This window comes from Poromitra crassiceps (genome assembly GCF_964638095.1).
Source record: "Poromitra crassiceps genome assembly, chromosome: 8".
NCBI classification, from domain to species: domain Eukaryota; kingdom Metazoa; phylum Chordata; class Actinopteri; order Beryciformes; family Melamphaidae; genus Poromitra; species Poromitra crassiceps.
This window is the reverse complement of record NC_139629.1, coordinates 40,658,074-40,683,437: the sequence shown is the minus strand read 5'-3', so window position 1 is coordinate 40,683,437 and position 25,364 is coordinate 40,658,074. Positions and strand designations below refer to the sequence as shown.

Sequence of the window (25,364 nt, the reverse complement as noted above, 5' to 3'; positions counted from 1 at the left end):
CTTGTGGCAACAGATTATGGATTATTTTAATTACTTCTGTTGTTACTGTCATCATTAGAAGATGACAGATTGCCAGTTCTTGAACCCAAAGTACACAGACAAAACAGTATATAAAGTCTGTGTTTCCTCTTCCATGACACTCTGCTACCTGCTGCTGTTAGTCTAACCTCATTAGATCAACTCTCATCAGAGCAAAGGTAAGATTTTAAATACTTCTCACCTGGCATCTGTTTTTATGCATCGCTACAGGAAAGACTCTTGTTCTATTGATTGATTGATTTTTGTTGCCTATAGTCAGTGTTCACTTGAAGAGGAGTGGGAGCAGGGATGGGGTAGATGGGTGATTCTAGATGTTTTGGCTGATGTATAAAGGACCAACTCCAGGCATCAGATATAAACATGTGGTGACCTCAATCAGTGTTAATTGTTGTGAGAATTGTTTGGGCAGAGTGAAAGAGTGTCACCTGCCAGAAGCGTGCGAGTTGGCCTAGGGATTAGGTGTAAATTAATAATAAGGCATATGCTATTTGCACCCGGGTGTAAATAGCCGAGTGACTCTTCACACCAGGGTGTAAATAACCCATGTGGCTATTTGTACCCGGGTGTAAATAGCTCATGTGTCTATTTACACCCCAATTCAGAAAATTATTAGAGTGTATTTTATATGACTAAATGTTTCTAGAGCACAGGGCCTCAAATTTATTTTGCAAATTAATTATGCGTCATGAAGGAATGACTCCAGGACAGCACTCCAATAAGTTTGATTGGCTATTTAAATTGTATTGGCTGCACAAACGTTCGGGCCAGATGCCCTTCTTCAGTGTGCTTAGTGTCAAATTATCTGAGGCAGTCACAGGCGATGCTTATCAGTAATCAGGCTGACACAGCAGCTCACAAAAAATCACATGACATCAACAACAGCACAATAAATATGTATGTACGTTATAGATTTTACACTGCAAATTAGCTTCTTTTCTTATTCCACTTCCCTTTTAATATATATACATAATTACATTATTTTACATAATTTTATTGTATCCAGGACTAAGGCCAGAAAACAGGTAGGCCTATAGGACATATAGGGACAAATGTAATCCAGAACAATCTCAAGAAAGTTACAGAAAGCAAGATAAACATAACTCCTCATTGAGTCACCTTGGCTCCATTGTGTCAAGGAAATGGATCCAGAAACATTATAAACAACATTTTCACGTAGAACAACCGTCTTCTGCACATCAAGTAGAGTCAGGGTCTAATTATATGTCTGAAACAGAAATCCCAGCAACGTCAATCCTGTGCCTCCCCACAACGAAATATGCCACTCCCGAGTATTATCAGCTATTCTGCTCAAATATGTGCACAGTAAGTGTGCATTCAGCAGCGTTACTGTAGCCTATGGCGGGGATACTCAACATGCTTTGCCCGGGGGCCACTTTCGTGAAATGATAGAAGGCCAGGGGCCAGTTAATAAACAATCAATATACATTTTTTTTAGCCGAGAAGAGCCTGGTGACGCGAGGTTAGAAATCTCCGAAACGAAAATCAAAATTGTAAATAAGAGTTTTTTTTTATAAACTGAGCACACAGGGGTGATTTAAATAGTTACTTTGACCGACTCAATTTTTTTCTCAAATTCCAAAATTCTCATATTAACCCTTAACGGGGGTATAGAGCTCAAACAGCTCTCTTGATACCACTGTTGAAACTATGGCGCATTGATATGAATGGTGAACAGACCATTTGGCTGAATGACTTTACCAACTGTACATTATCACTTTTTAATGGACACCCTGCAGCCAATCAGAATCGAGTATTCACCCAGACCATGGTATAATGTAGTAGTAAAAGCTAATGCATTTGATTTAATCTGAGCATTTTCCCTGGTGTATCTAAATGATGTGTTGTTTGTGCATTAGATGAAGTTCCTAATTCTACTGGTGATGGTGACAGCATGTGCTGCAGCTCCTGAAGGTACTGCACAGCTTATTTATTTAATGGACTGAAATCAATGTTAGATTTGCAAGATTTGCAATGTATGGCATTACTTGCAGGGCTTAAAATTCACGTTGCAAACTGGGGGGGAATTCCCCCCTTATGTTCTTCAGATAGGGGGGATTTATAGATTTTGGGGGGGGATCTTATCATTGAAGTCTGGAATGCTAATCTTAAAAGGGAGTAAGTGGGCAATGTTTAATTCTCTGTCTGTTCTCTGTTTAAATCTTTGTCCCACTGATGGTGTCATAGGCATTGTGACAGTGATGTCATAAGACTGATGATGTCATCAGTGATGTCATGACAGCCAAAATCATCTTATGACATCACTGATGATGCCAGAGGCACTGATGATGTCATAGGCATTGTGGCAATAATCTTGGTCCAGGTCCAGGAGGATCTGGGTTAGGGTTAAATCAATCAATCACTCTATCACTCTATCTATCTATCTATCTATCTATCTATCTATCTATCTATCTATCTATCTATCTATCTATCTATAAATTTGGCAATGTGGGCAATGCATGTTTCAAGAATCGAGCATGAGATGCCTAGTGTACAAAATAGTCAGATGAAATGTATCTCTATAAATCACCATACTGTATACTGCCCAATCCATAGTGGTTCTGATCTGACTCACAAACTTTGCATAATGATATAGCCTGACTGGTGTATTGGCATTGGTGGAGGTCTGCACTCTGAGTGCACTTCTAGTTCATGTATTTTGGATTCAAATTTAACTCTATGTTGGTTTAGATCTTTCAGGGAAAATGTTCACCTTCCCGCAAAACACCAAAACAGCTCATGTGAAGCTGGAAACATCAAGGGAGGAATTCAGCGCCGTAACTGTCTGTCTCAGGTGCTATAAACATGTTGATTGATTGGTTGAAATTCTTTATTCGTGTGTGTGTGTGTGTGTGTGTGTGTGTGTGTGTGTGTGTATGTGTGTGTGTATGTGTGTGGTGTGTGTGTGTGTGTGTGTGTGTGTGTGTGTGTCTGTGTGTGTGTGTGCAGGGGCAGCCAGCTTCTAAACATACATTATTAGACAATAAGACCACAATATACGATATAAAACTACTACAATCTAACTAGACGGCCACTCAGCCCTTTTTCAAAGAGGACTTGAAGCTAACAACGGAATCAATCAATGTAATGTGCATTGTTATTGGTAACCCGTTCCACAGAATGGCAGCCGAGTACAGGAAGGTTTTGAAAACCACTGCACTAGTATACCAGGAAAGGCAAGCATAGTTCAAATGACACTGTACTGTGAGTATTACAGTGTGTTATACAGTATTATAGAGTATTACAGAGTGTTATACAGTATGCAGATGAGGGAACCCACTATTCTTCCTGATTGTGAAAGGCTTAAAGGAGAATTTCGTTTTTTTTTTATAACCTGGAGCCCTCTCCTCACAATTAATTATTATCTGACGACTCACCCAATGTTCTCCGCAGCGATTTGGACCGTCGTAGGCGTTGTTGTGATCGAAATAGTACTCCAAGCCAGTCCTTGAATGCGCTCCGTCGGGGCCACATGGCAGCGTGCTTTTCCTCCATGTAAATAGACAGTTTTCTTCCCGTGTCCTACCCATATCGTCATTATATGACCCCTAAAGAAACATCAAGTCAGTACACAGCCGAGCCGGCAGGAAAGTCTCGCGGGGCTTGACGAGAGTTGGTGAAACTCAGCCCGAATGAGGAAATGAGATACCTGTGAAGAGTAGTGGAAATAGCCCGGGGGTGAATAGCAGTCTGATGTTTCTTTAGGGGTCATATAATGACGATATGGGTAGGACACGGGAAGAAAACTGTCTATTTACATGGAGGAAAAGCCCACTGCCATGTGGCCCCGACGGAGCGCATTCAAGGACTTGCTTGCAGTACTATTTCGATCACAACAACGCCTACGACGGTCGTCAGATAATAATTAATGTGAGGAGAGGGCTCCAGGTTAAAAAAAAACGAAATTCTCCTTTAATGCATGGGAATTTATTTGTATGCCGACAGGGCCTTTACAGACCTGAGCAGAAACCACGCCCTGTTCGCCCTGGCCACGAAGGCTTACTCCAATGACTTCCTGCTGTTCAAGCAAACCGCTAATAAGATGTCGCTCAGCGTCAGGAACAAGCATTCGTACATGGAGGGGCAGGAGTACCAGCTGAACACATGGAACTCTATTTGTGGCAGCTGGGACTCTGAGTCTGGACTGGGACAGCTGTGGCTGGATGGAAAGCCCAGTGCCAGGAAATTCTCCAGCTCCGGAACAAACATCAAAGGAAAACCTATCATTATCTTAGGACAGGTGATATTATTAGCCACTAAAGTTGATAGTCTTATACGAATACTAAGTTATGAGTTTACGCTGACTGTCTGAAGTCTTTCATAATAAGAAATATTGCACAATAATCTTATGTAACTCAATCTGACTCTTTCTGCAATGTCCACAGGAGCAAGATTCCTATGGTGGGGCGTTTGACATTAGCCAGTCTTTCAATGGCATGATGTCTGATGTCCACATGTGGGACTACGTCCTGTCATCCTGTGAGATCATGCGCTACGTGGAGGATCTGAACTTCACCCCAGGCAATGTGCTCAACTGGAGGGCACTGCAGTTCGAGCTCAAAGGAAAAGTGCTGGTGGAAAATAAACAAGTGAATAAATGCCAGAAACAATAGGGTAAATCAAGATCTTAAATGTCTTGTAAAGTCAAAATCAGACTTACTTTTACGTCTGCTGATAGTGACAGCATTTCCAAAAGGTTTATCTGTCTCAACTGTATCAAGTAGAAATTTCTGCATGTTTCTCTTTTGTTGATCATGTCTTGTCACATTAATTTGAATGACAAAGATTGTGAAAATTTGTGGAGTGCTTAATATCTGCACTCGTGCATACCAACCAAATATTAAATCTGAACTGAGCATAAAACTGGTTTTGTTGGTGTACCCTCAAAATGATTGTAAATAGTTATTAGATGCATTTTCTTTTTATTAAGACCACTTACAGCCTATCTACCCTTAGGACCCTTAGGAAAATTCGAACACTTATAAAGGGAAATTGTTGTTGAGAGACTACTACATAACATGTCTAATCTGCAGACAATAGATGGAAATTACTTGGATATTAAACAGAATTAGTTTAATTTCCAGGTCTAATCTGTGGAGAGTCGAGAGACATCAGTTGGAAAGCAATCCATCCTATGTCACTTTGGAAAGTAGATAGAAATTAGGGTAACACTTTACAATACTGGTGCAAACATGTGCATGAATGCATGCTTAACTCATGATGAATTAAGCCATTAATTGATGCTTACCGCATCATCAACTAATGAAAGGTATGTTTGATGAACACACTGAGTCATATATGAATTACTATTAATTAAGTAGGCTATGCCTATATCATCATGGATTAATTCCTCATCAACACCTAGTATTAATTAATACCGTAATTGATGTGTTAATTACCACTATTGACATCCACTTGGTCCACTGCAGGGACACAGAACATGTGGCCGGTGTTTTGTGCCTATCTTACCGGGTGTCTAAATGCACGACCCAGCAGGCCAGCCACCCCCTAGCACCATCCATCCACTACCCAGGCTAAGAGCCTCTCTCCCGGCCAGAGACACCCAGGACAGCCCCCCTACCACCACCCAACCCCTACCCGCCCTGCCCCTCACCTTTCCTGGGTCCCACACTTCCGGCCGAGACCCCTCCAGAACCTCTTAGCCGAGTATGGCTAGTTCAGCAGCTGTAGCTATCATTCCGATGTTGCTGCTCTGATATAGGCTATGCGTGTAGTAGCCCACCTTGGTAGCTCCTACTAGCCCCGAACCAGACCAACTCAAACCCATTCTCTGACGTTGTATTCACTGTGCATCTCATCAGACCTCAAACACTGGATGTATGGCTTGTATGCCAAGAACCACATATGTATGAGTTAATAGTGTTGTGCCTAACAAAGTGACTATATCATTATGTATTAATTAATAGTTATGTGCCACAGATATTAAAGTCACGACATACTTATGTATTAATTAATAGTTTTGTGCCACATATAGTAAAGTCACGACATGCTTATGTATTAATTAATAGTTTTGTGCCACATATAGTAAAGTCACGACATACTTATGTATTAATTAATAGTTTTGTGCCACAGATAGTAAAGTTACGACATAATGTTATCCTCACAAATCATTAGCTAATGCAGATGCTGATCATGAAATCACATTTAGACAGTATAGCAACACAAATGCATGCATTCCAGTCATGAGAACAATTCAAAATATATAGCTAATCAGTGAAGACCATCATTGGAGTTATAAAAGCCCATTTATTTATCAAGTTTGTGAACATGTCCCCAAATTCTGCCCTGGAGCAAGGACTCGCTCTCCGGTGCCCCTTTTGTCTGTACCAGCTGGGGGGAAACAGTCTCCCCTAACGGGCGAAGTAGGCCTCTCCCCTCTCCTCCCCACGGCCCGCATTGCTCGATCTCTTTTAGGCTACTGTCAGTTTGAGTTTACCCGGTGTCATGCTGAGTTTTGCACCCCCGCCGATAATTGCATCCCCACCACATTTTGGGGCTGTTTTAACTTAAAAACAGGGATGCAAATCTCGGCAGGTACAAACCGCCGAGACTTGCCTCCCCCTCCATAAAGCTACGAGAGACCCCAGGCCTCGAGGTCACTTGTAACTGGATTTTAAGCACCAAAGTCGGCCTCCATGATCCAGAAGAGAGCCCCAAGCATGGAAGTCCCCTTGATGCGGATTTTATGCATCAAAGTCGGTCTCCATGAGCCAGGACAGACCACCTGGCCTGGAGATCACGTCTACCCAGACAATTATATCATTTGTAAACAGTTAAGTTTCCGTATAATTCATTACAATACGCTCCCATATGGTGGGGATGCATTTGGCGGCGGGGGTGCAAAACTCGGCATGACACGCATCAATCACTCGATCAGCCTGAGCCACGAGAGGAACCTCCATAAAATAGAGTACACTAGTAACAAGTAATCAGAATGATACTGATAGACTAGCACAGCTGCTGAAATAGCCGTAGCCAGGCGCCCATACACACACGCTTCCCAGTCATACATAGCGCCAGTGTCCCCGCCAGGCCACCACCACTGACAAACTACCGTAAACAGCAGAGGCGACTCCGCTGCACCCCGAACGCCTCTCTTTATAGCCAGGAGCCAGCTAGGCACCGGTCAAACAAAGAGAGCTCTCTTTCCACGAAGTCGAGTAGTTTCCCCTGAGATGTCGCTCGGACGTCTTCGTTATGCAACGGGGGAAACTCACTCGATTTCCCGGTTGCAGGCGACTGGAAGTTGATAGTGGTAATTAACACATTAATTACAGTATTAATTAATGCTAGGTGTTGATGAGGAATTAATCCATGATGATATAGGCATAGGCTACTTAATTAATAGTAATTCATATATGACTCAGTGTGTTCATCAAACATACCTTTCATTAGTTGATGATGCGGTAAGCATCAATAATGGCTCATTTCCACCGCAGGTAGTAGCGCGATCCCGCTCCGCTCGACTCGATAAATTGTCTCATCCCACCGGTTTAAACTGTCCCAGCCCGGGTTGTATTGGGGTCGAGTCGTGCTACTTTTCGTACCTGCTTCATCGAGGTTCTATTCTGTGAACCCGGGTTCATACGGTGACGTGAAAACATTGTAGACGACTGATTGGCCAGGCAGAATCGTGTTTACTCTATCTACTGACTGTCAATGCGCTGCATACCAGTTTAGTGGGCTTACCTTCTCTTCTGTTATGTTATTTCCATCAGTATTTTGTGTTGCTGCCTTCGCCTCTGGTGAAATAAAGTCGTGGCGGTGGTTTCAATTGTTTTCAGAGTGAAAAAAGTCCACTGCTCAGCAAGCTCCTGTAGTTAGTTGAGCTGCAGCGCTCCGCTAGGCCGCAGCGGGTGTTTGGTGAAGCCGCGGTCTTGCCTGGTGAGAGGCCGCGGGGTACAGGGCAGGCTTCACTCTGTTGCGCCTCTTCCGTCCGCGCGCAGCGCAGCGCATGCCTGAGTTTGACTAACTACAAAGTGATATCCATTCTCCTGGCCGATTGTCACATTCGCCCATGTACACTGTAGGTCATTTAGAGGCACCAGTATTTCATAAACAGTTTAAAAGTTCTGTGGATGGATTTAATTGTAACGTTATGTTATAGCCTACTTCGGCTATAAGCGAAGGACAGATATGCAGGGGCGGGGGTGGGTGGGGGCAGATGATCCGCGGCAGAGTGGTGACGAGCTGTGCAGGGCAGTAAAATGTGGTGGAAATGAGCCATAAATGGCTTAATTCATCATGAGTTAACCATGCATTCATGCACATGTTTGCACCAGTATTGTAAAGTGTTACCGAAATTAGTTTTTAAAAGTAAACAGTAATATGATTGATTGAAGCTGTGTGACACATCCCTTACAGAAAAAAACACATGAACTTCATACGTGCAAAATCACATCACATGTGATCACATGCGATCACATGTGGAACACATGTGGAACATGTGCTTTGTCCATGGGAAGCGTGTGGTTTTGGAACATTTTCACATGTGAAATGTGTGAAACCCATGTAAATTCCCATGTGATTACATGTGAAACCCATGTAAATGTTGTTCTCCACATGTGGAAAACATGTTGCTATACAACATGTGGCAAAACATGTTATCACATGTTATAACATGTTTTTCCACATGTGAAAATGTTCCAAAACCACACGCTTCCCATGCGTTTCAGACATGTGTTTCACATGTTTTCACATGTGAAATTTAACATGTCCACATGTTCACCACATGTGGACACATGGGGTAAAACATGTGAACCTCATGTGTTTTTTTCTGTAAGGGATTGTGTGTATGAGGATGATGTAAACAGTAAAGACTGAGGCCACTGTAACTAAGGAGAGACAAAGGGGAAAGTACAGTAGCCATAGTGCTAGCTATATCCAGCATCCTGGAGGTAGCTCAAATAGCCCCTTAACTCATTCACCGCCAGTTTAGGACTGCCAATATTTAGCACAGGCCAAAGATTTTCATAATTGTTGGTCATCTTTCAAGACCCACAGTAAATTATCTATTAGCACCAGAGTGATTTGCAATACCTCAAAATGAAGATGTACGTCTCTGGGTTCACCAGGAAAAAAAAGTGAGCTTTTAGCATGTTCTGTACTCTACTTATAGCCATTTATATACACCCTGTTTTCACCCAAAATGTCTCTCTGAGAAAAGAAATTGCAGAAAATGGCATTTATGTACAGCACACAATATCATGCAGAACTCGCTCTCAATTCTTTTATTTTGAACTGTATTGACATCAGACATGTAAATATTATTCATTATGACACAAATGACAAAAAAAAAATATATATATATATATATATATATATATATATATATATGAAGTGCTTTTTTTACATTCAACAATACAGTTTGCTCAGTGTGAGTGAGTGTACAGACAGACAGACAGACAGACAGACAGACAGACAGACAGACAGACAGACAGACACACAGACACAGACACACACACACACACACACACACACACACACACACACACACACACAGAGAGAGAGAGTTCTGTCCACAGCTGCCTGCAGCTAGATCGCACCTCCTTCCCCCTCCTTCCCCATCAGCGTTTTGCCTCCTCTGCTGCTCGTTTTCCTCCTCTCGTTCGGGCTGGGAGTGGGACGAATGCTGCGACACGAGTCACACGACACAGGAACGGGTCCGCGGCTTGGCTTTGGGACCAGGCGCTGCTGGAACCGGATCGATCATGTTCGTCACGGGTTTGACTAGGCAATCCAGGTTCGCCCTGCAGCAAGGCAGCAGTGCAGCGCGCCGAGAGGCGTTTCAATGGCGTTTTTTCCTCTGTACAAGGAAGCGCGTTTCTCTGTTTTTCCTCTTTTCCTCCTTCTTCCTCGTTTCAAACAACAGCTGCGGTATGTGTTTGATAACGTGCTGTCGGCTACCCTTTGAGGATAGGGACCAGATGACATGTCAGAGGCTGGGTAAGTGTTTCAACTACGCGCTGCACTCATAAAAACAAAAACACGTCAAACACGTCTTTGGCGTGGATGGCTATTTCTGATAAGACGTCAAAGACGTCTTTGGCGGTGAATGAGTTAAGCTGCTGAATAGTCTTCATGTCTTGTATGCGTCCCTCCTCCTCTGCTTGGGGCAGGCCTGAGGGGAGTTCCACCCCTCATCATGTGTCTGGAATAGGGCTGGGCAATATGGACCAAAAATCATAAACTTGAGAGAGTTCACGCGCTAAACCAGTTCGGAAGTTGAGGACCGGTGCTCACAGGTCAGGAACACATGCAGCATCAAACAGGAGAGCACTGGAGCACACGGGTGGTCGTCTTTAAGTCTTTAATTGGTGCAGATCAACAAGTCACTGACGTTTCTTCTTCAGAGACTTCTTCTCTGAAGAAGACACTGCTGTCGAAATGTCAATCATTTATGTCTATCACTTTTATGTTCATCATCTGCTGTACTTTTCTCACAGTGATGGTACGGTACATTAAGTTCTTCTCCAGTCGCTCTACTCTTCTCATGATGTTGTCCAGTATGACTTTGAGCTGGTCCATCTGAGCCAAAACTTGGCCAGGTGAATTTGTCAGATTGGCCGTGTCCCGAGTCTCCTCCAGAGGCCATGAACCAAGGGGCTATATCCATTAAATAGAATTTCAAATACATTTTTAAACCATACAGAGCACACTGCAGCAACAACAGACCCACAGCACCCCTCATTCTGTCGGATATCTATATGTAGTAATCATCCTCAAAAGACACAAGACCTACTATTTGTGCACAAACACGTCCTCAGTGGGAAGACAAAGTATGTGAGAATTCAACACTGAGATGGAACTTTTAATAAAAATAACACCAAGGACTGTGCACATTGGCACAACTTACTTAGTATTTACCTTTGTGCAACATAAACTGTTAAACTGGATATAAACTGTTAAAAAACACATGATTTCTGTAGATTTCACTTACAGTATATCCAATAACCAATCTGCTGGTCAAACAGAGGAGCATAGCAAAACGAAAAACTGATGCCATCTCTGGAAAGATATTTTCAAAATGGTAAATACATTGTATGGTCTAGCTTACAATGAATGTATGTAAACTTGAATGAGTTAAAGGGGAATTTGACTTTTAGGAATTCAACTTAGTTGGTCATTGTGTAAGACATTTTCCTAAAATTAAAACATCCAAGCTTCTGTTCTGTAAAGATATTCATGCGTGGTTTCTTTTTTCAATGTACTCTCTCTAACTTCTGTGTTCTTCCGTGCAGGGGCGTATGCAGAAATTGAATTATAGGTGGGCCTGGATCAAATTGGGTGGGCCTGGATAGGAAGGGGTGCAGATGCCCGGCCAAAGGCCGGCCGCCCGAAAAATTTGACGTGTTATTTTACTAAAAATAATGCATTTGACCATCATTTCAAGTAGAATGATACCACCCAAGCAAGAATATTTCAAGTGTTTCAAGTGCTTTACTGAAATATTTGGACCATATAATGATAATACAATTATCTCAACCTTAAAAGGTTACATATAGGTGCCAAATGTTGCATACATGAATGCTTATACTTGTGTGTATACTGTTACCTTATACAGAAATTAGAACCACTGATCCATATACTGCTGTGAGTTTAAAAAATAACAACACTGAGGCTGCTTCAAGTGTGAACAAGACGCCCTCTGGTTTATTTATCCACAGAGAGAACAAAATTCCTAGATGTCATGAAGTTGTCATGCATTAGACTCTGGAGATGATGTGCCCTGCGTTTTTACAAAAGTAACAACACCATTGGCTAGCAATGCAGCAGCAAGTTTGCCTCTAGAAAACAACCAATTAAAAAAAAAAAAAAAATTGGGGTGGGCCAGGGCAAGAAGTGGGTGGGCCTGTGCCTACCCAGGCCCACCCGTAGATACGCCCCTGCTTCCGTGTTCTTGTCAGTCTTATCATGAATCATCAGACCTTGAATACTTGCATTTTCTAGGCCCAAACAAGGAAAAGTAGAGAATGGATGGATTGAAAAGGGTGAGGTGGATTCAGGGGGCATACTACTAACCTTTGACTATGGGTATGTGTTACAGGGTGATATATGATTGACATGTGATTGTCAGGGACCCCCTTGTTTATTTATGATATTGTCATTTACGTCTTTGCCCAGAGAGTCAAACATGAAGTGGGAGTGGCTTAGAGTTTATAGCCATGGCATTTCAGGTGCGCAGCTCCTCTCTGCCATTGATTGAAGCCGAGCCATGGATTCTCTGGAGCCCCTGTTCCCTCGTAGTTTTCCCTCTGTTTTCACGTGTTAGTGTGTGTGTGTGTGTGTGTGTGTGTGTGAGACTTTTATTTTCTAAGCGTCTTATGAGCAGAGGCTGCCTGAATCTGGCCTCCACACTACCGACTGGGCTGGCAATACAAGTTGGGCTGTCTAGGTGTCAACGCCCCGACCTGCTAGAAGATAAGCTGCTCTCGACCATATTGGTGACTTCTTGTTTGATATTTCTGTGCAAAGACGTTCTGGGTAACACTTTACAATAACGTACACAAATACTATAGTAGTTACTAGTAAACTAACCATTAACTAATAGCCAGTTAATGAGTAGCTAATGAAACATTTGGCATTAGTCAATCACTAGTTAATCATAGTTAATGAGTAGGTAGTCATTAGTTAATGATTAGTATCTAATTTCCTGAGTAGAGAAGTTAATCATTACCTAATGATTACTAAATGTCAGCTCGTGAATATAGTAGTTAATCATTACTTAATGATTCCACAATGTCAGTGCGTGAATGTATTAGTTAATCATTAGTTAATCATTAGTTAATCTTTTTGTGTACCCTATTGTAAAGTGGTGCATCATACTCAGTAGTTTATGAATACTGAATCATTACCTGTCCATTAGTTACTCTTTTCGCACCCTGCGGGGGCGGCTTTAGCTCAGGAGGTAGAGCGGGTCGGCCAATGACGCAAGGGTTGGCGGTTCGATCCCCGCTCCCTCCCAGCTGCCGTCGCTGTGTCCTTGGGCAAGACACTTAACCCTCCTTGCTCCCGATGGTGTGTAGGCACCCTGCGCGGCAGCCTGCCGCCATTGGTGTATGAATGGGTGAATGTAGACTATCTACTCATTGTAAGGCGCTTTGGATAAAAGCGCTATATAAATGCAGACCATTTACCATTTACCCTAATATAAAGTGAAAGATATCCTTATCAAATTAACACTCGCTCCAGGTGAGATTTGAACCCTGAACCCCAAGATTGTTAAATTGTAAGTCTGGTTCTCTACCATCTGAGCTAACCAGCCTGTTGCTTGTTAGAGCCATACTATCAAATGTAGAGCCTGAGACCAAGTATTATAGTTTAAAGGTATATTCCACCCAAATACTACTTTTTGTCCAAGTACTTACAAGTACTTAGACATAGTAGTATTTGGCTGAAACATACCTAAGTACTTGGACATGAAGTAGTATTTGGATGGAATATACCTTTAAAACTATAAGTATTTGGAGAGAAGGTAGTACCGTATTTGGGTGGAATATATCTTAAAAACTAAAAAAGTACTTGAACAGAAAGTAGTATGTGGATAGGCCATAATACTTAGTCTCTGACGCTACAGACCTATAGTATGGCTCTACCAACTAACAGGCTGGTTAGCTCAGATGGTAGAGAACCAGACTTACAATTTAACAATCTTGGGGCTCAGGTTCGAATCTCACCTGGAGCAAGTGTTTATTTGATAAGGATATCTTTCACTTTATATTAGGGTGCGAAAAGAGTAACTAATGGACAGGTAATGATTCAGTATTCATAAACTACTGAGTATGATGCACCACTTTACAATAGGGTACACAAAAAGATTAACTAATGATTAACTAATGATTAACTAATACATTCACGCACTGACATTGTGGAATCATTAAGTAATGATTAACTACTCTATTCACGAGCTGACATTTAGTAATCATTAGGTAATGATTAACTTCTCTACTCAGGAAATTAGATACTAATCATTAACTAATGACTACCTACTCATTAACTATGATTAACTAGTGATTGACTAATGCCAAATTTTTCATTAGCTACTCATTAACTGGCTATTAGTTAATGGTTAGTTTACTAGTAACTACTATAGTATTTGTGTACGTTATTGTAAAGTGTTACCGACGTTCTGTGTTATTGTGGCAGGTTTGGATGGACTAGACACGAGCTTAATTCTATTTTGAGAGCCAGACTCTGTCACAGTATGAAATCACAGTGTATCGGATCGCTAAGTGAAAGATATATCAGTCATCAGTCCTGAAAATACAATGTCCTTTATAGAGTAATCCCAATGCAATTTGGTGATATCTAAGGATGAATCAAAAAAAATAAAATGTAACGTATTTGTATGGAATGGCATAAAAGTAGATTTTTTTTTAAAGTTGAAGTGAACACTGACTATAGGCTAAACATCAATAATAGATCAAGAATCTTTACTGTAGCAATGCATACAAATAGTTGACATTATGATGCCAGGTGACAAGTATCCCTTTAAAAAAGATTGTAGGCTACCTTTGTTCTGATGACTGTTGATTCCATGAGGTTGGATTTGCAGCAATATACTGTGTATATATATATATAGAGAGAGAGAGAGAGAGAGAGAGAGAGAGAGAGAGAGAGAGAGAGAGAGAGAGAGAGAGAGAGATACACAACATAACAAACACTCATAAGGACTTTGAGAACACGAGTGATAACAAAAAACTTCCATATCTGCTGGGCGAATTACAACAGGGCGCTAACACAGCAGCAAGGTTTGTGAGCTGTTGTGACAGGAAAAGGATAAATGGGACACAACCACTCTAAAGCTTAGGGTCCGCCCTCTGCACATCTTGTACATAGACACATACTGTACAGATATCTTCAACTCCTTTTATCCTATTTTGTTTGCAAGACCGAAATGTTTACATATCTCTGTATTATAACAGGCTAACATTATAGTTTATATTATTGTTATTATTGTTACTATTATAGTTTATCGGTTATAATTGTGTTACTTTTGTTTTGTTGCACACTTGCTTTGGCAATGTAAACTTATTACTTGCCAATAAAGCCTTTTGAATTGAATTGAATTGAATTGAAAATTGAGCGAGATACACACAGTGTATATATACACACACTGTTAAACACACATGTAAATGTACACTCAAATCTGAGCAGCATTAGGCTGTATAATGTCATACAGGCTCATGATGTAAGCCGCAATGCAATCTGGGAGAAAAAAAGTAAATATACAGCATTTTAATCCTTTGCTGTAAAAATCAATTGACAAGTGAAAGAAAATGAAAATGAAACTTAATACAAAGGCATCACGTAACATGCTAGGACTCATTTGTGAGCTCATTCACACAGCTAAATGGTCTACAAAGGTAATAATCCTACAGTTACTCTAAACCAGCATCAAATGAACAAAAAGAAACATTTCTCCAGGAAAGAAAACCTTGCACTTGGTTTGGCCCGGTGATGTCAGGAAAGAAAACCTTGCACTTGGTTTGGCCTGGTGATGTCAGGAAAGAAAACCTTGCACTTGGTTTGGCCTGGTGATGTCATGACATCACCAACACCATAAAAAGTGGAGGAAGTGCTGCATGTGGGCCCCTCCCCAAACTGAGTACCGCATGGTGACGTGCATCTGAACAAAGGAACAAACAATTGGTAAGAAAGAACAGAACAAACAATTAAACAATGTTTGGACCTGCAACTCAAGAGTGATTTAAACTAACTTATGGTTTTGTGTGTGCTATAACTTAAGAAATAAGAGTGCACTTCTAGTTAGGCAAAGCACCCAGAGAAGGTATAAAGACTTGTTTCCTTTTCAAGACAACCTGCTACCTGTTGCTGCAAATCCAACCTCATGGAATCAACAGTCATCAGAACAAAGGTAGCCTACAATCTTTTTTAAAGGGATACTTGTCACCTGGCATCATAATCAATTATTTGTATGCATTCCTACAGTAAAGATTCTTGATTTATAATTGATTTTTAGCCTATAGTCAGTGTTCACTTCAAATTCAACCAAAATCTACTTTTATGCCATTCCATACAAGTATAGGCTACATATTTTTCTTTTTGATTCATCCTTAGATATCACATAATTGCATTGGGATTTCTCTATAAAGGACATGGTATTTTCAGGTCTTTTTGTGTGCATTTATTCAAAATTTAGAAATCTGAAGAGAAAATCTGTTTTAAATACATGCACTCAGAAATGACTGATAGATCTTTCACTTACCGATCCGATACATTGTGATTTCATACCCATAGTCAAAGGTTAGTATAGGCCCCCTGAATCCACCTCACCATTTTCAATCCATCCATTCTTTACTTTACCTTTACTAAACCTTGGGCGTAGAAAATTTGGGCCTAGAAAATGCAACTATTTAAGGTCTGATTCATGATAAGACTGACAAGAACACAGAAGTTGGAGCGAATACATTGAAAAAAGAAACCAAGCATGAATATCTTTACAGAACAGAAGCTTTGATTTTTTATTTTAGGAAAATGTCTTTTACACAATTCTAACTAAAAGTTGAATTCCTAAAAGGCAAATTCCCCTTAACGCATTCAAGTTTACATACATTCATTGTAAGCTAGACGATACAATGTATTTACCATTTTGAAAATATTTTTCCACAGATGGAATCAGTTTTTCATTTTGCTATGCTCCTCTGTTTGACCAGCGCATTGGTTATTGGATACACTGTAAGTGAAATCTACAGAAATATTGTCATTTTTAACAGTTTATATCTTTATTTAAACTTGGTCCCATAAAGGCTTTCCTGACGATATGTAATATTTTTATATTAAATTAAATTAAAAGCAAAATAAATACCATTTCATGTTCATTATAATATTTCTCTTTTTTGTGGCACAGTATTTACACTCCATGTTGAGACACAGGTAGATGCACAATGAGTTAACTTCTACAATGGTGCCTTCTCGCTCATCCCTACTGGCTACATCCATACAGTATAAACTATTGTTTGTTTCATTACTATATGTACTGCATTAATAAGACTGAGTTAAAATAATCCAAGAAAAGCAAAGTCAAACTAGATTTCATTACTGACAATGGATTCTTTGTGTGTTCACAGGAGGCGCGCCACCAGGGTTTGTACTTCTATTTGCTCTTGAATTGTTTTAGTTGTATTTATTTGTTTGTCTCATGTTCTCAGTCATTAGCTTGATGGCCTTCTCAAATGCAACAGAACATTTTTACATTATGTATTTTGTGTTAGTTTGTAACCCCTCTTGTGGGGCCATGGGGAATTAAACAAACAATTGTAACAAACAATAACTCTTAACGTCCATATGTGACAGAGGTGAAATACAGACTAAAATGGTGGACAGCTTCTATAGGTGTTGGTTTGTCTGAAGATGTTTTTGTAACTATGACCATAGAGTTAATTTTTGTTGCTCATTCAGTTCCCTCTTCTGGTCAGCAGATGGCGAGGATTTTGAAGGTGTTATATTGGGCAGCTACACAGACAAAACGGGTGGCGAGCCTGAAACTAACTTTTCATAATTTGTATAATTTAAACGCAAGTTACATGATCTAAAAATCATGGGGGGGGGGCGGCAAGAAAGAACTGGAAGTGGATCATAGTATGTCCTCTGACTCAAATCATGAATATGTATTTTTCTTGTAATGTCAACAGTTTAGCCAAGATGCTGGGAATTACTAGCCTGGTAAACCAGCCAGTCATGTGAACTCACATTGGGAATTACTGGAATTTGTATAATTGAAATAAATTACTTGGATTGGATAGCCTACTTAAAGGTGTTTTATTGGTCAGCTTCACAAACATGTTTTGAACTTGAAACTAGCTAGTTTTCACTCTTTCACAATAATTTTAACAAAATCTTTACCAACACTACAAATGAATATTTCACGTTTTATGTGGACTCAAGTATTTGTTATCGAAGACTCTATAATCCTTTTTTTATCTTCTTTCTCACATTGGAGCAGAAGAGATAGCTTGCTGTCCTTCTGGGTGGACCCAGCTTGGTGCTCGCTGTTTCAGCTACACTCACAGTGCAAAGACTTGGGTGGATGCAGAGGTACCTGATGGAATAATCATGGTTATTGCTATCATGCTGTGTTTCTGCCAATGCTCTAATACAGCGTGTTGCTAACACGATCATCAGGAAAAGTGGAAATTCATTCCACCAGCGCAAATTAAAAATTTTTATTTTTATGCTTATATGCTTTTTTATTTGTTTTTACTAATTTATTGACACTAAATCCGACATGTTTGGTTCAACAATTCATTCGAGAATTGTATAAAAAAAATAATTCTGCGAGCATTTGTCAGTTCCCCTCTTCTCAGGCAGCTGCAAGCAACAATTACTGTACTGAAAAACACAGTTTCGGCAAATTCCTTTGCAGAAACGGTTAAATGCCATTCTTAAAATGAATAGAAATAGACAATACCTGTTTGATATTCCCTTCCCGTGCACATTTAAAAAATAACATTATTTGGGTGATTTATGTGAAAATGTAGGTTCTCCACACCCGCGAACGGCTACTGAGACCGTGAATCTGATTTGTTTGATTGATGTAACGCCCAGAGTCTGGGCATTACATCAATCAGACCCCTCAGTGTGGCCTACATAATTCTTGTTATAAGCACGCCCATTATATCCTTTTGCGGCGAGCGCACAGGCATTTTGTGGTGCAGGGAGAATAGCAGAGCGCTTGGTCACGCCTCCAAATTGCGCCACACATTAAAAGCCCTGCAAGCTCTAATTAATGCTTTTGCGAAGATAGGGTCCTATTTGTTTGTCCCCCTCTGTCCAACGCTTCCTTGTTCTCTGCATTTCTGTCTCCTCCACTCACTCCTCTCTTTATATCTTTGCTTCTCGTCCATTAGCTCGACTGCATTTCCCAAGGTGGGAATCTGGCCTCAATCCACAGTTTAGACGAGCACAACTTCCTCAGAGGGATGATTAACAAAGTGACTGACGCCTACAAAGTAACCTGGATTGGAGGCCAGGATGTGAATAAGGTGAGACATTTAACTGATACACAGATTTGTGCTATGGGAGTGAGCACCAAGGAAGAATAAATGTCTATATCCATACCCTACAGCAGAAGGTCTATTCCAATGACCCATTTTCCTTAGTCATTAAGTCACGATCCAAATTTCAACCTCAGAAAATGCTAAAATGGCAATATTTAGGATTTGGATTCAAACTAATGTCTATAACTTTATTAGAGAAGCCAGTAATGTGTGTACACTTCTTCATCCAGGAGGGAGTGTGGCAGTGGAGTGATGGCACCAAGAATAACTACACAAACTGGCATGATGGAGAACCAAACAACCTGGGAGGAGAAAACTGTGCGACGATGAACTTCAGAGGTAACAAAAAATTATTTCATTACTTTATTGTGAAGCACTGAAGATTATAATTTCCTGTATTCTTACTTTCTTATTTATTATCTTTAGTTTGTCTTTAGTTTTTATAATCTAGTGAAGAAAGTCTTGGAATGCTTGTGGTGAAGGCCTCTAAAGTGCTTAATATTTTGTTTTGTTGTGTTGTTTTCACCTCTCTGACTACAGAAAACCTTTGGAATGATGTGAAGTGTACCAGGAAATATTCTTATGTGTGCGCCAAGAACATCCCTGGCCATCATCATGATGGCATGAATGCCATCACAATGTCACTTGCACCATGACGATGTCACTTGCACCATGCTGTCAGTCTTCGATGACATCATTGCTGGAAGCTCATATTGACAATTTTGATTCCCTTCCAAATCAACAGAAATAAATAATCCATCAAAACTGATGCAGACTATGGGCCCTATCTTCTCAATTTGGAGGCCTGGTCTAGCGCTCTGCTATTCTCCATGCACCGCAAAATGCCTGTGCGCTCTGTGCTAAAGCAGTAAATGGGCATACTTAAAGCAAGAATTATTAACAGGTGTGGCCATGCGCTGGCTGGGCGTTGCATCAATCAAACCAGAGTGACGTATTCCATTCCCTTTAATACAGTTTGCGCAATGCATGCTGCAATCTCCATGTGTAACTTGGACATCTCAACACCATGTACCAACAACACTGTTAAAACATCCATGATTTGCAGCTTAATTGATGCAATGGGCTCATTACACAGCAACCTTTTGAGGTGGTAAAGCAGGAAGTAACACAGGTGTAATCATTAGAATTAACGAGGGCCCTGGCACTGGAACACCTAAACGGAATGTAAGCATCATTAATTGTATTAGTTACACCTGCTTTACCTCCTGCTTTTACCACCTCAAAACGGTTGCTGTGAAATGGGTCCATTCCTGTTCTTTGGTTGACTGGTTTGCCACGGGGACATTGGCTTGACGAAAATAATTGGAGCTGCGGGCATTGATGAGAAGGGGGAAAATGACGAATGCTGGCAGAAAAAAATACAATTCTGTAATGAATTGTTGAACTAAACCTGTCGGATTGTGTAAATAAATCAATAGAAATTAAAAGCTGATAAACAATATTTCTCCTGGTGGAACTTGAACTTGAAAGAGCAGCATCACTCAGCTCTCTGTGTTGACACACCCCGGCACAAAACTGGATGCTATCATGGCCGGCGCACAAATTTGACACCTGCGCGAGGCAAATGATTGCATTAGACGTGGGGACGATAGCATAACACGCATTTTGCAAGTGCAAAAAGCAAATATTGCGTGTACGAAGATGGGGCCCCATGTCCATCCAATGTCAGTTGTAAGTCTGTAGGCTACAGATCTTACCAACATTTCTCACTGGTCCGACTGTTAAAATACTAAGCCAATAACATAAACAGAACTTCATGAAAACTATACCCACATTATTTCTGCCCTGTTGGTATTTGGCAGTCTAACCAGTGACTAGCTGGCCTCCATTACTGTATTACAAAATGTCTATCTGCTACATTTTATCTGTACTGTTTGCACTGCTGACCACATTCTGTTTTCACACATTTCTTGATTACCAATCAACTATAATCAATAAAAGACTAAGTATTATTGTCTGGTCCGAACTCTGTTTTTTGTTGTCTGATATTTATCAGACTCACTGGAACACCTAAACAGAATGGAAGCATCATTAATTGTATTAGTTACACCTGCTTTACCCCTCTGCTATTAGGCTCCTTAACAAACATAGCCCCCGCTAACCCCCCCGCCCCCCTCCATCAGGAAAACCTGGCCCTGTTGTGTGCTACCCTCCCCCCCCCCCCCCCTTTTTTTAGGTAGGCATACAGGTGCACAGAACTTTTAGAACTTTTAGAGTCATATGTATTTTTTTTTGTGTGTGATATTTTGTATGCTGTGATCCTAAACACTTTTTTATATATTGTCTTGTTTCGCTGTACTGACCTTAACAAAGTGAATTTCCCTTGTGGACAATAAAGTACGACTTGACTTGATCAAACTATGAGCTCAGCACATTATACACTGCTTATGTGTGTGTGTGTGTGTGTGTGTGTGTGTGTGTGTGTGTGTATATATATATATATATAATATACAGTTAAACAGATGTAAATTTACACTCAAATCTGAACAGCATTAGACTGTATAATGTCATACGGGCTCATGATGTAAGCCGCAATGCAATCTGGGAGAATCTTTTTAAAATATACAGCATTTTAATTTAATGTCCTTTGCTGTAAAAATCAACTGAGTGAAAGAAACTGAAACTTAAGAGCTGAAAGTGAAAGAAACTGAAACTTAAGAGCTGAAGTGTGCTGGATGAATGATCAACAGACCCCCATTTCCCATCATTGAGTAAGGTAAGTCACATGAGGGGTGGGAGACTGAGGCTTTCTTTAGAACAGTATTTACAAAGCTATTGAAAAGCTTCAGCATATATATATATATATATATATATATATATATATATATATAAAATCTCTGTCTGTTCTGCATTTGTCGTTTTTTGTTTTTCGGCATGGCCACCTCGTTTTAAAATTAAACCATGGGACAAACGGGTTTGTGAAAGGAGGTTGGTTTATAATAGTTACCAGACTCATGGCAATAACATCCAATATCGCCATTAAAAAAATTGTATTACTGTGTATAATCGATGAATAATAGATAATATATCTTATGAGATTAATTTTGTTCCAAAAACGTCACACCATTCCATTAACTTTTTGACAGGACTTTCAGTTGCAGGTGAACACAGACTCAAATAGACAAAACACAAAGAAAATTACTCACCAAGTTAACTAATGTTGGTTTCGACTGAGTTTCAAGATGGAGACCAGTCACGTTGCCTCATATCACAATAGCAATCAGCTCTCAACCTAAGTCAAGTGTGACATCTGTTATGACGTGCGTCTCGTGACTCATCATCCTCAATAGCCAATCAGCCCCTGTCAATATGAGGGCCGCTATGATGTCGCTGCTGAGCCTACTATGACATGGCAGTATATATAGCCATGGTCAGCGCGTCATCAGCCTCTGCCTGGCCGTTCACCTTAATGGTGCCTGTACCTAGGCCGATCGTCTTCTCTGGAGCTGTGTTTCGCCCCACCCACCTCCCCAGTCCACCACCAACGTCTTGACTCCTGAAGAATTCCCTACGGGGGGATATTCTCTATCCTAGACTGAGCAGATGCCCTCCTATGTTGAGAGCTGATTGCTATTGTGATATGAGGCAACGTGACTGGTCTCCATCTTGAAACTCGGTCGAGACCAACATTTCAATCATGAGAGACCAGTGGGTAAAATTTGACAAGCAAGCTTTATTCACGAGTAGCATGGCAACTAATTTTGGCGTAATGACTCTGTGGTAAGATGACCCTCTTCTTGTGGTGAGAGAGGACGGCATCTGCTCAGTCTAGGATAGATAATCCCATGTGACATATGTTATGATGTGTGTCTCGTGACTCATCACCCCATCCTCAATAGCCAATCAGCCCCTGTCAATATGACGTCCACTATGATGTCGCTGCTGAGCCTATGACGTGGCATTATATATAGCCATGGTCAGCGCGTCATCAGCCTCTGCCTGGCCATTCACCTTAGTGGTGGCTGTACCTGGGCCGATCATCTTGGGGATTCTCTATCCTAGACTGAGCAGATGCACTCCTCTCTCACCACAAGAAGAGGGTCATCTTACCACGGAGGCATTACGCCAAAATTAGTTGCCATGCTATTTGTGAATAAAGCTTGCTTGTCCAATTTTACCCACTGGTCTCTCATGATTGAAATACAAAAGCAAAATAAAGGCATGCACAGCCTGTCTCCCAGAGGAGCAAACCCCAACTGGCCTTATAGGGTGTTCAATTAACACCATCAGTCAACACCATCAGTCTACACCATTGCATTGAAGGTTAAACTAAAACAGTCACCTTGATACAAAGGCATCAAGTAACATGCTAGGACTCATTTGCGAGCTCATTCACACAGCTAAATGGTCTACAAAGGCAAATAATCCTACAGTTACTCTAAACCAGCATCAAATGAACAAAAATAAACATTTCTCCAGGAAAGAAAACCTTGCACTTGGTTTGGCCCGGTGATGTCATGACATCACCAACACCATAAAAAGTGGAGGAAGTGCTGCATGTGGGCCCCTCCCCAAACTGAGTACCGCATGGTGACGTGCATCTGAACAAAGGAACAAACAATTGGTAAGAAAGAACAGAACAAACAATTAAACAATGTTTGGACCTGCAACTCAAGAGTGATTTAAACTAACTTATGGTTTTGTGTGTGCTTTAACTTAAGAAATAAGAGTGTGCACTTCTAGTTAGGCAAAGCACCCAGAGAACTGAAGGTATAATGACTTGTTTCCTTTTCAAGACAACCTGCTACCTGTTGCTGCAAATCCAACCTCATGGAATCAACAGTCATCAGAACAAAGGTAGCCTACCATCTTTTTTAAAGGGATACTTGTCACCTGGCATCATAATCGTCAATTATTTGTATGCATTCCAACAGTAAAGATTCTTGATTTATAATTTATTTTTAGCCTATAGTCAGTGTTCACTTCAAATTCAACCAAAATCTACTTTTATGCCATTCCATACAAGTATAGGCTACATATTTTTCTTTTTGATTCATCCTTAGATATCACATAATTGCATTGGGATTTCTCTATAAAGGACATGGTATTTTCAGGTCTTTTTGTGTGCATTTATTCAAAATTTAGAAATCTGAAGAGAAAATCTGTTTTCAATACATGCACTCAGAAATGACTGATAGATCTTTCACTTACCTATCCGATACACTGTGATTTCATACCCATAGTCAAAGGTTAGTATAGGCCCCCTGAATCCACCTCACCATTTTCAATCCATCCATTCTTTACTTTACCTTTACTAAACCTTGGGCCTAGAAAATTTGGGCCTAGAAAATGCAACTATTTTAAGGTCTGATTCTTGATGAGACTGACAAGAACACAGAAGTTAGAGCGAATACATTGAAAAAAGAAACCAAGCATGAATATCTTTACAGAACAGAAGCTTTGATTTTTTATTTTAGGAAAATGTCTTTTATACAATTCTAACTAAAAGTTGAATTCCTAAAAGTCAAATTCCCCTTTAACGCATTCAAGTTTACATACATTCATTGTAAGCTAGACCATACAATGTATTTACCATTTTGAAAATATTTTTCCACAGATGGAATCAGTTTTTCATTTTGCTATGCTCCTCTGTTTGACCAGCGCATTGGTTATTGGATACACTGTAAGTGAAATCTACAGAAATATTGTCATTTTTTACAGTTTATATCTTTATTTAAAATTGGTCCCATAAAGGCTTTCCTGACGATATGTAATATATTTTAAATTAAAAGCAAAAATAAATACCATTTCATGTTCATTATCACATTTCTCTTTTTTGTGGCACAGTATTTACACTCCATGTTGAGACACAGGTAGATGCACAATGAGTTAACTTCTACAATGGTGCCTACTCGCTCATCCATACTGGCTACATCCATACAGTATAAACTATTGTTTGTTTCATTACTATATGTACTGCATTAATAAGACTGAGTTAAAATAATCCAAGAAAAGCAAAGTCAAACTAGATTTCATTACTGACAATGGATTCTTTGTGTGTTCACAGGAGGCGCGCCACCAGGGTTTGTACTTCTATTTGCTCTTGAATTGTTTTAGTTGTATTCATTTGTTTGTCTCATGTTCTGTCATTAGCTTGATGGCCTTCTCAAATGCAACAGAACATTTTTACATTATGTATTTTGTGTTCTGTAATTTGTAACCCCTCTTGTGGGGCCATGGGGAATTAAACTGTTTTGTAACAAACAATAACTCTTAACATCCATATGTGACAGAGGAAATACACAA

The 25,364-nt window shown here is 40.3% G+C and overlaps 1 protein-coding gene and 1 long non-coding RNA gene across 2 annotated transcripts; both read left to right on the top strand.

Moving 5' to 3' along the window:
• The first annotated feature begins 142 nt into the window (after positions 1–142).
• LOC310781404 (C-reactive protein-like) lies at positions 143–4,913 on the top strand. The gene is made up of 5 exons (XM_083642026.1): positions 143–197; positions 1,917–1,971; positions 2,749–2,851; positions 4,003–4,297; positions 4,443–4,913. The coding sequence occupies exons 2-5, from the start codon at positions 1,917–1,919 to the stop codon at positions 4,668–4,670; spliced, it is 681 nt and encodes a 226-aa protein (XP_083498152.1). The 5' UTR covers positions 143–197; the 3' UTR covers positions 4,671–4,913.
• Positions 4,914–18,038: 13,125 nt separating this feature from the next.
• Positions 18,039–19,441, top strand: LOC310781418. Its single transcript, XR_014552970.1, has 3 exons — positions 18,039–18,135; positions 18,948–19,082; positions 19,328–19,441. It is a non-coding gene; the product is annotated as an uncharacterized lncRNA (long non-coding RNA).
• The last annotated feature ends 5,923 nt before the right edge of the window (positions 19,442–25,364 follow it).